Below are 13,086 nucleotides of genomic sequence, written 5' to 3' on the forward strand. Positions count from 1 at the left end.
GTAACTTGAAATGGAAACTAATTTGTTGAATTTCTGGAAAGGGAGAGCTTCACAGGACATTGGGGTCAGTATGATATTAGCTCTCGCCTTCCCTGCAGTCTTTGTAGCACCTACAAAATGCATTTTGATTGTTCACCAGTGATTTTTAATGGCAGTCCATAGTTCTGATCATTGTGTGGTCCTGCAGAACCACACTCTTTAGATACTTCTACTTTGATCCTACTTTTGTGTCAGTCCTAGTTTTTTCTGTAAACGTTGTTTTTCTTCCCCCTGTACCTTGTGTCTTGAATGGTAGTGGATAGATTCACACACATTTTCTCTCTAGATGTATATTTTTGTCAGTGTTTCTTATAAATACCAAAATACTCTGAATTCTTTCTTCATGTAGTTGCTGACCCTTTACTACCTTTTCTGCTTTGCTTTAAAAACAGTTTAATGACTGGGTTTTTGTTAATTAGTAGGAGTTGGGTTTTGTTCCTGCTGCACTGCTGATGTATGTGAGGTAACGAATCCGAGCTGGACTTGGGAGTAATCATAAACAGGATGTGGTCAGTGGCTGCTTGGATCTCATACAGCCAGCTCGCATCTGAATTGGGATCTTTTCCTTCTGTGCCTTGCTTCATGCGGATAGCATGGGCCTAATCCTGCTCCTTTTGTCTGCAGCAAATGGCTGGCAGCCTTTTCTAAGTCCCCCTTGGGCCAGGGGTTGCAGGGAAGCAGAGTTTCTCCTGGGAGGTTTGTTCAAGAAGTGGTGGAGGGACCTTTGGGGTCCTTTCAGCAGTCAGTAGGTGGCACTCATTGGCAAAATAAACTTTCTTTTCTCCTTTTCTTCTCCGCAATCTTCCTTACCCATGTTCTGCATCTTCCATGCTGGTGTCAGGTAAGGATGAAAGCAGAATTGTCTGCAGACATCTGCAGTAGGAATTTGAGACTCGAGTGTTTATAATCACACTGGTTTTTTTCTGCCATTCTTCCGTTCTGCTCAGGAAAGCCTTTCCGTGGAAATTCAGGAAAAATGAATTTTTAAAAAGATACAATTCAGTTATTGCTTTGACATGCCTATGTTTATTACTTGGGCATTTCATGCTCCCTACAGTTCGTCTGGGGTAATAACTGTAAAGTAGCATAGGTGAGTGTAGGGACAGGTGAGTCTTGAGGATCACATGTACCTTTCCTGTGCATCTGGGGAAATTGTGCAATCAAGGTACTGCTTGCTCCAAGTAACAGACTTGGAAAGAAGAGGAAAGAAGAAATACACTTTAGCAAAGCGGATGAGTTAAATCTTTTGCAGCCTTCTCCACTTGCCTCTTGTTTTGCTGCCTTCTCATGGATGCAGTTGATTTCTGATTAGGGCTTTCAGTATAATACACAGTTTATGAGAAATACTCCTTTTCAAACCTGTATCCAACTGCTTTCTTCCTCCAAACTAATAATGCAGCATTTGGTTTCTGTTGAGGAAGGGGTCTGGTTTAGGCTCACATCCAGAATCCCGTTCCTTCTGCAGTCTTTGGTCCCTTTGCTTAAACTCCTAAACATTCTTAGCTGAGCCTTGCTTGATTCGTGTTTCTTCAACTTCATAGAGCAGAGAGTGCTTTGATTTGTCTGCAGGGCAGTAGGGCTACATGAGAAAAAAAAAAAGCTGCATGCCTTATAAACCTCTCTGTTGTACCCTATAGGAGCCTGGAGTATTAATAGCAGGAATCTGAACCCGGAGTATTAATAGTAGGAGTCTGTATAGTGTAGAATCAGGAGAAAGGAATGTGCACCTTGCTCAGCTCTCTGTTCTGCTCATCTGGACTCATAAATGTGTTTTGCACTTCAGCAGTGGTGATATCGGTGTTATCCCTCCCTGCAGGCAGTGTTTATAAACCAATTAATTTAAGTTTTTTTGCCACTCAGTGCATTGGCTACTGTTATAGTTTTGCTGACGGACAAATACCAGAGAAGCCTTGAAGTTTCAACCACCTTACTGTGGATCTTCTATCTTTGTCAGTTCAAAGCAGAACAGAAATCCTTTAGAATTTGATAAACTGTATATTGCAGATAAGTTTATGAATTTGAAGTTGAATTGAATGGAGCTTTAAAGTTTTAAGAATGTCTATAAACAAGTTTTTATTTTTTCAGGTTTAAATGGAACATGCAATAATTCTAGTGTACCAACATCAACTTCAGAAATGCCAGATTATTTATTGTAAGTATATTTATCAGTTGCTTCATCACTTTGGGATCATGTTTCAAACTAAAAACCACAATGTACTGGGGGTTTTGTTCGACTTTATTGTTACTCAATATAACCTTGTAAGGTGGGCTTAAAAACAAGAAAGAGTAAATCCAACTTTGCAGATTGTTCCTGAGACTAAACTAAGATCTGTTCTTTACCTCCTTGTGGAGTTCAAGGTTATTTTCCTATAAACCAATTCTTAAAGTACTTCAAGAAACATTGCGTACCTTGAAGGGGTTTGAAAGGATTAAACATCTCCGTGTTACGGTTGGAAGCTTTGGGAGGAAATGGTTGCTTTAATGTTGTGGAAGACGGGGCAAGAAAGGATTTTGAGAGGTTAGCTAATTCTTCCCCTGTTCAGAGCCAAGATCATTTACATAAACCAGTGAAATATTCTTCATGGGGAGGTTATAACCCATGGGTTAGGATGTGAGTTGTTTCACCTCTTTTTAATCAGATCCCCTTGAGGTTAATTAAACAATACACTTGTCTGCTGAAGCACAAACACCTCTGTGCATAAAGCCAAACCTGTTATAAGCAAAGCTCTGTGATAGCGAAGAAGTGTAGCTGTGGGTGATATTCCCTGTACACATCTCAGTCTGGGTTTTTAATGCCCTCAGATCTGGTTTGGCTGTACTGTGATCAGAGGGAAGAGATGGACGAGGAGGAGGCGGCATCCACTCTTGGCTCTGCAGGAGCAGTCACTGGAGTTGACTGGAGGATATACAGGGTTCTTGTATGGTTACAAAGCTGTGGTTTGCTGGGCTCTATGTACCATACAAACCACTGCTTCGAGTTGGCTTTTCCAGTACCATGCAGAAGAATGCAGATGGCTGGGGTTTTTTTTCTTGCAACAGATGTGCTGATCCCTCTATAGAGGGATATTGCAGTCCCTCAGTCCATCTCCAAAGAAATCCTGTAAGGTTTATGAAATCCTCTAAGGCTTATGGACTCCTGTAAGGTCTGTCGTCTCACCTTTTGGTACCATCTGACTGTTGTGATGGTCAGCTCCTTAAATTATAAGAGCTGTCACTGCTGTTCTGATTATAGAGACATATGTTTCACACCAGTGAGGACAACTTCTTTATCTCATAGTAGCGTATCCTGTGTGGCTGCTTATTTATAGCAATCCCTAGCAAAGACTCAGCTCTTGAAGGCTAGAGCGCATTTAGGTTAGAGTGAAAGTTTTCCCTTCTTTTGATACCTAAGTTAGCTTATACGTGTTCGTGCACCGAACTGGCACTGTTGCAGACAGAGTAAGGTGGCAAATTAGAGTCATCACCTACGAAAAGATGAGTTTTGCAGTCAGAGAGGACTGGCTTGTTGGGCCTTCTGCAAAATGTCAGGTTTAATGGCTTTTTGTTGAGCTGAATAACTTTCAAAGGGCCTCAAAGGCACATCTGTTAAACATGAGCTCTTGCGTTGTGTTCAGTTCACGTTGGGTATCTTCAGAAGGTAGTGGAAATATAGTCAGTGTATTCAACAAGGTTTCTTGTGCGCTTGCCACTTAATCATACTGTGAGCATTTTGCAACGATAGCTGAATGCTTTTTGTGTTCCTTTAAAGACTCTTAACACTGGAAGCATCGTATTCCTGCTGTTCCAAGGTCTGGCACAGATGCAGAACTCCATGTTCTGCAGGACAGCAGGAGTTAGAAAAGCTGTAGCAGTACTATCTCAATGTCCTCCTACACCCTCAGCTGCTCCCAGGCTTTGCTGTACCTGCATGTTCCACCCTATCTGGCATAGATAGGAAATTTTGGGAGCAAAAACTGTCTTGTTTTACACAGAGTTCAAGGCAATAATCCTGACAGTTGCCTTCGTGCTACTATAATGCAAATCGTAAGAGTCTGTATTTGTTTTCAAATGCAGTCACCTGGTAGACTTAGCATCCTGGTTTTGGCATTGCAGTATTCATGCTGTCTGGAGAGAAGGCTTACTAAACCAATTAACTCAATTATTCTCCCTGCAGAAAATACGCAGCCATTTCCTCTTCGGAGCAGCGTCAGAGTTACAAAAATGACTTCAATGCGGAATACAATGAGTACAGAGACTTGCATGCCCGGATAGAGAGGATAACTCGACGGTTTACGCAGTTAGATGCCAAGCTGAAGCAGCTTTTGCAGGGCTCTGAAGAATACAAGGTAGCAACAGAAATATATCTTTCAAAAAGCTAGTTCTGCAAATGGCAACACTACAACTCATTTTAGTTGCTTTGTGTGTGGGGCTGTTTGGGATGGGTTGGTGTCTAAAACATACTGCCCAGAGCCCAGAACTGGTGGATGCAGAACGTGCACACAGCTGACAGCTTTGTAGACTGTTCTTAAAACAGCTCTGTGTTCTTTCGTTTTCAAGCTGGAGCACACATCATGGTACTTGTTGACAAGGAAAGGCCTCAGTGAGACAATTGGCGTCTTTAGCCAAAAGCTGCTGGAAGCTATTAGTGTATCCCAGCCAGAAAACTCATATTTGCACATATGGTAGCGTATCGGGGCTGGAAGGGGAGTTAGTACGGGGTCATGTGTTTCTCTGGAATCTTTGATCTTAATAATGTAGCACTATTTGACTTGTCAGACTGATTTTAAGAGCTTTAACTATTCATTATCTTGAGAAAGTAAGTCTCATTGAGTATAATAAATGGATTTTTACAGAGCACCTATTGTACTAAGTGCTGTTTCCTCCCTCAAACATCCATCCCCTCTCTTTGAGAAATTCAGTGATTCCTCACTGAATTATTCTAATATCTTGGGGAAAAATTAGTCTGAGCTGTGGAGGAAATGTCAGTTATCCTGCCAACCCAAGTGCCTGTTACAGGTAGTTCTCATGGCTGGGGAATTGGGCCTGATCCAGTGTTTCTGGTGTCAGCACCAGTATAGTCATGGAGTCATGAGGCTGGTCGTAGCCATCAGATCTCACAGGGGAAGTTGTGGAGGGAGTAGATTTTGGTCAGTATTTGGAGGAAACGTGTACATTGAGCCATCAGTAAATGCTCACCTGCTGCAGTAGGTTGCAGGACTGTTGGCTCTTTTGAAAATAATAAGCTATCTTTTCCTTTTTAGACCATCCATGATCAAATTTTACAAGAATATCGGAAAATTAAAAAGGTAAGTAAAAAAGTCAGCCACAAAAAAGGCTTTTGGGTGGTGCCCCTAGTGTCTGAAAGAGATGGGTACTTGCCGAGTGAAAAAACGAGTTTCTGAAGCTTCATAGCAGATCATTGTTCAGCTCGAGCTTGTGCAAAAAGTGATCCCTTCCTGGACCAGAAAGGGTTTGGGGGAGTCGAGGCTGCTGCTTGGATCCTGGGGAACATTCAGCTGTGTTAGTGGCATGCTAGCTCAAGAATAAGATGTGTTAAATCAGTGCCTTTATCCCATCAAGGAAAGAACAGTTTGTATTTCAGATGCACAGGCTGAGTGATAACAGGATCCTCCAGGTCTTGGGGTCTGCTGGGATATGGGGTACGATTTGAGTGCAGTCTCTGGTATAAATCACTTGAGCCCCGCAGGGGACTGCATACCCAGCATGGCTTTTTGGTGTGTGGGGCACGCAGAATACTTTACATCTCTTCATGTATATGTAAAGCAACAGTTGTTGACTGGAGGGATTTATGATTTAGCTGGATGAGGTAGCAATGCCAAGGCAGGCTGGGGCATCCATACTTTAGGGGTGGTTTGTTTTTTAAATCTACAAATATGTCCCTGAGCCCTGTTGTCTCTGAGGGATTTAGGAGCTTTCTGAAGAGCTTCCCTAAGTGTTGCAAGTTCATCTTTGTTTTAAAGCTCCCAGGCTTGCACAATTCAGTGTTACCATGGAGGCGAAGGGCAGGTGATGCTTGCTGGAAGCTAAGGTGTGCGGCCCAGCTGCTCTGCGTTAGGCTAAGCCTTGCTCAAGGTGCACTCGTTTCCCTCTGCTGAGGTTCCTGGAGTTGGGTATTCATGAAAAGGGATTTTGTTCTTTGCCTTTTTTGAACAGAGTAGGTGCATTTTAAATGGGTATCTGCTCCTCCAGCTAGAAAAGCTTCATTCCTTGGTCATGTATTTATCCTCTGAGGTCTGATAGCCTTGTCTGGGTTCAGCATAGGTGTCGCTGAGTTCTGAAGAATTGCCTTCCGTCACTGCATTTTTGTTTTTCTTTACAGACTAACCCCAATTACAGCCAAGAGAAGAACCGCTGCGAATACCTCCACAACAAACTGGCTCATATTAAAAAACTGATAGCAGAGTATGACCAACAGCAGTTTTAGCTGGCACTAATCTGGACTGGGTAGGGCAAAAAAATTCACCTGGACGTTACGTTCCCTTTTATACAACTAGATTCCTTTCAGAGATGAGCATTAATTCATCATGGTTGAAGAACTTGGGGATTACTTACGATGCCGAATCAGTCATGTCTGAGCCGGGTCGCAAGCCCAGTGCCCGGCATGGTCCTCTTGAATTTTAGCCTCTCTGAATGTTGGAATGTAACAAATGAAAAAATCTGCTTATTTGAAGCCAGCGTTTGACACTTAAGGGAAAACTTGCCTAAAGCAAACGAAGCTCCCAAAGGTTAAGAATCAGTAGTTTTCATGGATTAAAGTTTGGCATGAAGTGTAATTACCCCTGGCCCAGGTCCACTGGGTTACAAATTGTCCTTCAAATGGTGAGGAACTGGAATGCTGCTAGGTTACCTCCTTCTCTGGCACCTGCGACTGTTCATATGCAAGCTGTCTGCTCTACATGGCACCGCGTTAAATACACCAAGTACCCAGAGCTCTCGTTGTTTGTTCCTGCTTTTGTCATCTCCGGTGTGTGCTCTCTTGAGGTGGTTGTGTCAGTAGGAGGGGATCAGCCCGGGGATCTGCACTGAGTGCCTTGTGCAGTGCAGAGGTGGATCCTTCATGTAAAAAAAAAAAAACAAAAAAAACCAAAACAAAAAACACACCAATCTTTTTATCTGCTTGTGCATTTGGAAGCAGCAGGCGTAAACATTTTGCAGTGGCCTCTCCAGCATGTGCAGTCCAGTCTGCCTGCATTAACCTTCACGTACCAATGCTGGGAAGATTGAGACCTGTCTGTCTTTGACTTTTATAATTTTATACCAAGGCAGCCAATTTTATTAACTGCTAATGAGACTATGGTCTATTTTTGTATAAAAGAAAAGCATCTTTTTCTAAAACTGTGCCTCCCTTTTCCTTTTAGGCCAAGTGTTTCAGAACCTTTCCTGTCTTATAACTGCAGTATTACTAAAGCTTATTGGATAGTTACCCAGAGAAGTTATTTTATTACCTGTACTGACCCATAAGAGAGGAAGGGGTGGGGGGGCGGGGGATGTGATGCTTTCTTCTGTTTTTTGTGTATTTCCAAAGAAGCAGCAGCAGAAAGTCATTCTCAGAACAGGCACCCAAGCGTGAGAGAAGTAAGGTAGCATTTTCCCATGCGGGTCACTTCCACTGTTGTGCTTTATCTAGCCAGCTTCTCGGTGCAGTCTTTCTTCTTGATTTTTTCTTTTTTTTTTTTTTTTTGGACTTGAAGGGAACATTTTTAGAGTATGGCCAGGGTGTGAGAAACACGCCAAAAAGCACAAAGGTGTCCTTTAACTCTGCTATTTCTTTCTCTCCCCTCTCCCCTTTTAATCCTGCCAGCCTGTGTGATTTGACTTCTTCCCGCTTCCGTTTATCTCAAAGTAAAGGATTACTTTCCTGTGGCGTCTCCTTCCCTTGGAGGTTGCACTGAAGAGTCTTTCACCCTTTGAAGGAGCGGAATGGCAGAGTTAAGGAGGGAAACAGTTCTTACACAAGGAGTATTTTTTTTCCGTCCCCCCCCCCAAAAAAGTGGGTCCATCTGCTGTATTTAAAAAAAAAAAGAAGAAGAAGAAAAATAATAGTAATTCCATTCTGGCTAGATTGGTTTTGCTGCATCGTCCAGCCAGGGTCACCGCTTTGCTTTGTCACTTGCAATGTTCTGAGTTTCTCTCCCTGCCGTGTTGCATCCAGCGCTCACCAGGACTTTGCCATCCTGTTCTTCAAATGAAAGCCTACAGCTGAAGGGACGTGGCTGAGCTGAATGTTACTGGCCCGGCAGCCCTCCGGCCGTGGTCCATGGACTGCCACTGGTCAGCCATGTTTTTCTGCTGGTCTTCAAAACCCAAACCTGTTCAGAAGCAGAGCAGTGAAGGAGTAGGGGGGAAGAGATGTGATGTCCAAAGCAGTATGGTGGTCCATAGGGTGAGCACCCTGGAGAGCCTCACTAGGGAAGTCCCAACAAGCATCTCAGGGCTTGGGGAACGCTTTGGTCCTGTCTCTTCCTCTCCAGGTAAAGATGACTGGAGGTTAGGAAGCCGTTTCTCTTGTGGGCATACCCATTTGTGTAATGTTGCCTGCCTCCGGTGCTTCTGCTCATCAGAGAGAGATGGAAAATACATGAGAGTTAAAGGCAAGGAAGGAGCTTTTGTCCAGAAAACTTTGTCCTCCTGCTCGGTGGGGTCTTGCACCTGGTTGGTGCACGAGTTTCTTAAGCAGTAAGCGGTGGCTGGCGGCGATGTCCGAGCAGTGTCCGACCTCAAGCCTCGCTTAGGCTCCGATTCCAACAAACCTCCCATAGCTGTGAATTTGTGCACAGAGGTGGATTTCACCAGAGCCGCAGGGATCTGGGAGGAGGCATTAGGCTGCGTGGAGGAACCGGGATGCCACGCTTTCTCGGACCCGCTGTGAGATTTGTCACTGCAAAACCCAGTTGGTGCCAGACCTGTGAGCGGCATCGCCAGCCGGCCGTTACAAATTTGGTGTTCTCGGTGGCAAGGCTGAATTTCCCAGCTCCCACCCATCGCATCCATCCGGCAGCACGCCGAGCCGCAGGGCTTGGTGGGATTTCATCTCCGACTGTGGTGCGTGAGGAGCCCAAAACTCAGATGGCAGAAGAGGCAGCAGCTACAAACCCAGGATGAGTAAATTCTTCCATGGAAACACTTCTCCTGATCCTTAATATTTTGAATGGGGTTTTTTTTGTTGCTTTGGCGGGGAGGGGGATAGAGATGGATCTCAATCTTTATACATCTGCTATAAGATATTTTTGCAAACAGAGTTGTATACAAAGATGTATTGTGTACATTTACATGTATATTCTGGAACTTCTAAAATTTGAATATAAAAACTGAAAATATTTAATGAATATCCAAACTGTGAGACCCAATTAGCATTCAACAACTTTCTGCTTCACTTTTCTTTTGGACTGTGTTAAAGAATTGTAGTCGAATCTGCCTTTTCCTTTTTTCCTTTTTAGAGATTATGAAGCTAGGCAAATTTTGTGCTTTTTGGGTTAATAGAAACCAGTTCTAGGTGATTAAGTATGATCTTAACTTATTGATACTGTGTTTTACTTTGTAATATTGTACTGTGGATAAAACTATATTGAGCCATGGAGTTGGAGTTTACAAAAGAGCTTTTCACTTTGCCAAAATGTTACAATTTAAAGGCAGCATAGTCTTCAGCTTTCCTAATCTTTTCTTAAGAGCTAGTGTCTTTTTTGTACACTAAAAAGCTGAATGCTGATTTTGCAACATATAATAAATTCACTGTATTGGAAAACAAGCAAACAATAAGGTTGTATGTTTCTTTTCAGTGCTGCTTACTGCAAGAAAACTCAAAAGGGAAAGGTGATAAATGGCTGGCGTGGCGTTTGAAAGCAGGAAACTTAAAGGAACCGAGTCAGTTGAGTGAGTTAAAGTATCAGAGCAGTAGGTAAGAAACACGAGAAGGAAAAGGTGCTTGGTGTGGGCTATCCATTTTCTAGCCGCTTGCTGTGCACGGGAAGAGTCTAGTGCCCTAGTGGGATCGGCGTCTCCGTGCAGTGGCAGGAGCTGGGGCTCTTCCCACTCCAACAGCTTTAGCACCCGGGTTTTTCTGGGGGGCGAAAGCTGCTTTTGAAGAGGCACCCATCGCTGGTGTCAGTGTGGAGGTTGGCTTTAGAGGGATGTCTTACGAGCATAGAGCGCGGCAGCTTGGAGGGTGCATGGCCCTGGGCAGATGGGGCTCGGCAGGAGGAGGTGGGCAGTAAGGAGGTGGTGTCAGCAAGCGAGGTCCTCATTGCTTCCCTCGGGATTGGCAATGCTGGAGCTTCCTACGTTATGGTGGCTCTTTCTGACAGTGTGTAGCTCCCAGGGAGGGTCCAGACCTGGTTCAGGTGCCTCCCCTCGACTGCTCGGCATCTGTGGAAGGGGCTGATGCGTTTCCCTCCCAGTGAGCTGAGCTGGGTTTGACGTCTGAGCTCGCTCACATGGGGGGTGAATCACGTCCATGGGGAGCTGGAGAAGGGACGTCGATGCTGCCAGAGCAGCGAGCTGGGGATGAGTCTGGCGTAGACGCTGCCGCTGCGCCTGCCTGTCCACGCTGCTGGAGCTCCCACCTCCACCCGCGGGTCTGAATCATCCAGCTAAAGCTCAGAATACAAATAGCATCTTGGTTGTATCGAGACTGTCCTTTTTTTTTTTTCTGCTGTCACGATGGCTGCTTGCTCTGGTCCTGGCTTCTGCAGCATCTCTGGGTCTGCTGCTCACTGTGGCTGGAGCAGGCAAAATAAAATAGAGTATAAAAGCACTCCAGTAACTGCTCAGTAGCATAACATCCTCTGAATAGCTTCCGTTTCATCCTTCAGTAGTTGCTGTGTTGCCTGCTCTGTGATCCCCCTCCTCTAGCAGTGGATGACAGGCTCAGGTTCACTGGTCTTGAGACCAAAAGTGCTGGCGGTAGGTCTTGCTTGATCCACCTGTGTACATAACGAGTCTGTGTTCATCTGCAGCTCACTTTGCTTTAGTGCAGGAATCTGGATTCTACCTCCGTAATAGCAAAATATGGAGAAGGTGAAAATAATCCAGCAATCAAATAATGTCTTACACATGTTGTGGCTTTTTTTTTAAAGTTGGGGGGGAACAGGGAGGACTTTGCTTGGTCCTGTTCTGCCAGCCTTGACCTTGGAGCTGACACAACAGCGCAAGCACCTGAGCAGGGAGGTGATGCTCCCAGGGCTGGTGAGGGTTTGCTCCTACGGGGCGCTCTGTTATGGAGCAAGAGCCGAGACGCATTGGGTGAGCTGATGCTCTTGCAAATGCCCAAATCATCAGGGTTTTTCGTTTCAAATGCCGCCTCTGAGCCAGGCTCCATGCCCCAGGCCCCCATTTTACCATCTTTTAATTCCTCACTTATGCGAGCTTCGTCCCTTGGGGCTGCTCTGGGGTGTTCATCTGATTAAAGGCTGGGTCCTGTCCCCTGGGACCTGCATGGGGACGCTTATGTCCCTGTCACCTCCTCTCCCAGCTTTCCTGGGGAATTCCTCTCAACCGCTGGCAGCTCCTGCTCTGGCCGGGGTCACGCATTGAGCTCATTAACTCGGAGCTGCCCCAGTGGAAATTTACTGGCTGCGTCCGCTGTGCCAGAGCCAGCCCGGCTCTTGCGGCTGCTTCCTTATCTGCACCCAGCTGCCGGCCCTCCCCGGGGACCGTGGCGGGGGGGCCAAGGAGCGGCATCTATTTCAGGCTGCCTCCATGTGTCCCTCCTGCGTGCGGAAGCCAAGTCCTCCATGCAGGTTCAGGAGGATCCCTGGGCTCTGATAATTCGGGTCATACCCAGGAAGAGTGTCAATTTGCGCCGTCTCAGGCACAAGCTGCCCTTAAATTAGGGTCGCGCACAAGTGGGAAAGCAGGGGTGACCCCGCAGTGTCGTGGCTGCCCTGGTCAGCTTTGTGGGATGCTTGAAACACAGCAAAAGTCCCATGGGTTTTTCCTCTGCACCTTTTGCTTGTGGCTTGTTTTTAGACGGAAGCTCATTAGAATAATTTGTCCTTGACATGGTCCGATGGTGCTGGTCCTTCTTACAGAGCAGCTGCTGTACCTCCACTGCCGAGCACGACCACCCTAAATCACCCATTTTTCTCTCCCTTTCCACGCACCCGGAGGGTGACAGCATAGGGCTAGGGAGGACAGGACAAGGAGCTGCGAGCAGCTGGCGCAGGCAAAGATAATGAAGGGTCAGAGCCTGCGGCTCGTTTTACATGAGGGGAAAAAAACCAACTGTCAATGGAAGAAAACGTGGCCAGGGAGCATTGGGGCTGTTTGTGTCTGTAGCACATAAATCTGGGGCTGCTTGGGTTGGCCTTGACCTGCTATGGGGGGGGGGGTCCTGCCGGCGTCCCCCCGTGGCCGAACCCTTCCCAAGGCACGGAGCGTCTCTGTCAGCAGCACCGCCTCGCACAGAATCAGGCCCTGAACCTGCTTATAATGAACCACGGGGGAGTTTGTGCTGCCCCGGCTCCCACAACGGGGGGTTCCCGGGGAATTTGTGGCCAGGATGCCCGTCCCTGGGGATAAGGGGAGGGGGGGGGGGAAATCTGCTAGGAACAGGGAGGGTGGGCACCATTGCTGGGGGAGCGGGCCGGTCGCTATGGCTCCGCAGCTCGCCTGGCCCCCCGCCAGCCCCCGGCAGCTGGGGAGCGAAGACGCTGGGCGGCCGGCCCGGGCTCCCGGCCCATGAACGCGTTGGGCGAGCGGGAACAAGGGAGCCCCGCTCATGCGGTGCCGAGCGTGGGAGGAGTGGGAAAGGGAGTGGGGGAAGGAACAATGGTGGGAGTTATGGGAGGGGGGAAAAAAAAAAAAAAAAAAAAAAAAAGAGGAAAAGCAGTGGAAAAATACCAGTTCTGGGCCCCTGGCAGCGCTGCCCGGACCCTCCCCGCCCCAGGATTATTGTACAAAGAAATGTTATTTTTGTTTCAATAATTTGCTGAGGCACTGGCATTCCAACGCGGGGCTCGTTTTGTCCTCCAGCCCGGCACCAAGGGATCATTGTTCCTCCATGGCCAAGGGGCCGGACGCGGCTTCCCCCCCCCCCCACCTAACACCCCC

At 46.6% G+C, this 13,086-nt stretch overlaps 2 protein-coding genes across 3 annotated transcripts in view; both read left to right on the top strand.

The window, feature by feature from the left end:
- ELL (elongation factor RNA polymerase II) overlaps nt 1-8,016 on the top strand; it is a 55,644-nt gene extending 47,628 nt beyond the window's left edge. The window contains exons 9-13 of one of the 2 annotated variants that reach the window (XR_774094.1): nt 2,125-2,191; nt 4,193-4,364; nt 5,280-5,324; nt 6,359-7,003; nt 7,841-8,016. Coding sequence is in view for 1 of the 2 variants with exons in the window: in XM_010563256.1 (XP_010561558.1) it covers nt 2,125-2,191; nt 4,193-4,364; nt 5,280-5,324; nt 6,359-6,463 (389 nt within the window). In the remaining variant the exon portion in view is untranslated. Of the gene's footprint in view, nt 1-2,124; nt 2,192-4,192; nt 4,365-5,279; nt 5,325-6,358; nt 7,110-7,840 lie in introns of those variants that run through there. The other variant, XM_010563256.1, reaches the window with a different exon arrangement.
- A 40-nt stretch (nt 8,017-8,056) lies between these two features.
- ISYNA1 (inositol-3-phosphate synthase 1) overlaps nt 8,057-13,086 on the top strand; it is a 10,972-nt gene continuing 5,942 nt past the window's right edge. Inside the window, exons 1-2 of the mRNA XM_010563314.1 lie at nt 8,057-9,141; nt 9,816-9,934. The gene's annotated coding sequence lies outside the window, so the exon portion shown is untranslated. The remainder of the gene's footprint in view (nt 9,142-9,815; nt 9,935-13,086) is intronic.

The sequence above is a fragment of the Haliaeetus leucocephalus genome, unplaced genomic scaffold (assembly GCF_000737465.1).
Source record: "Haliaeetus leucocephalus isolate CR32 unplaced genomic scaffold, Haliaeetus_leucocephalus-4.0 Scaffold164, whole genome shotgun sequence".
In the NCBI taxonomy this organism is placed as follows: domain Eukaryota; kingdom Metazoa; phylum Chordata; class Aves; order Accipitriformes; family Accipitridae; genus Haliaeetus; species Haliaeetus leucocephalus.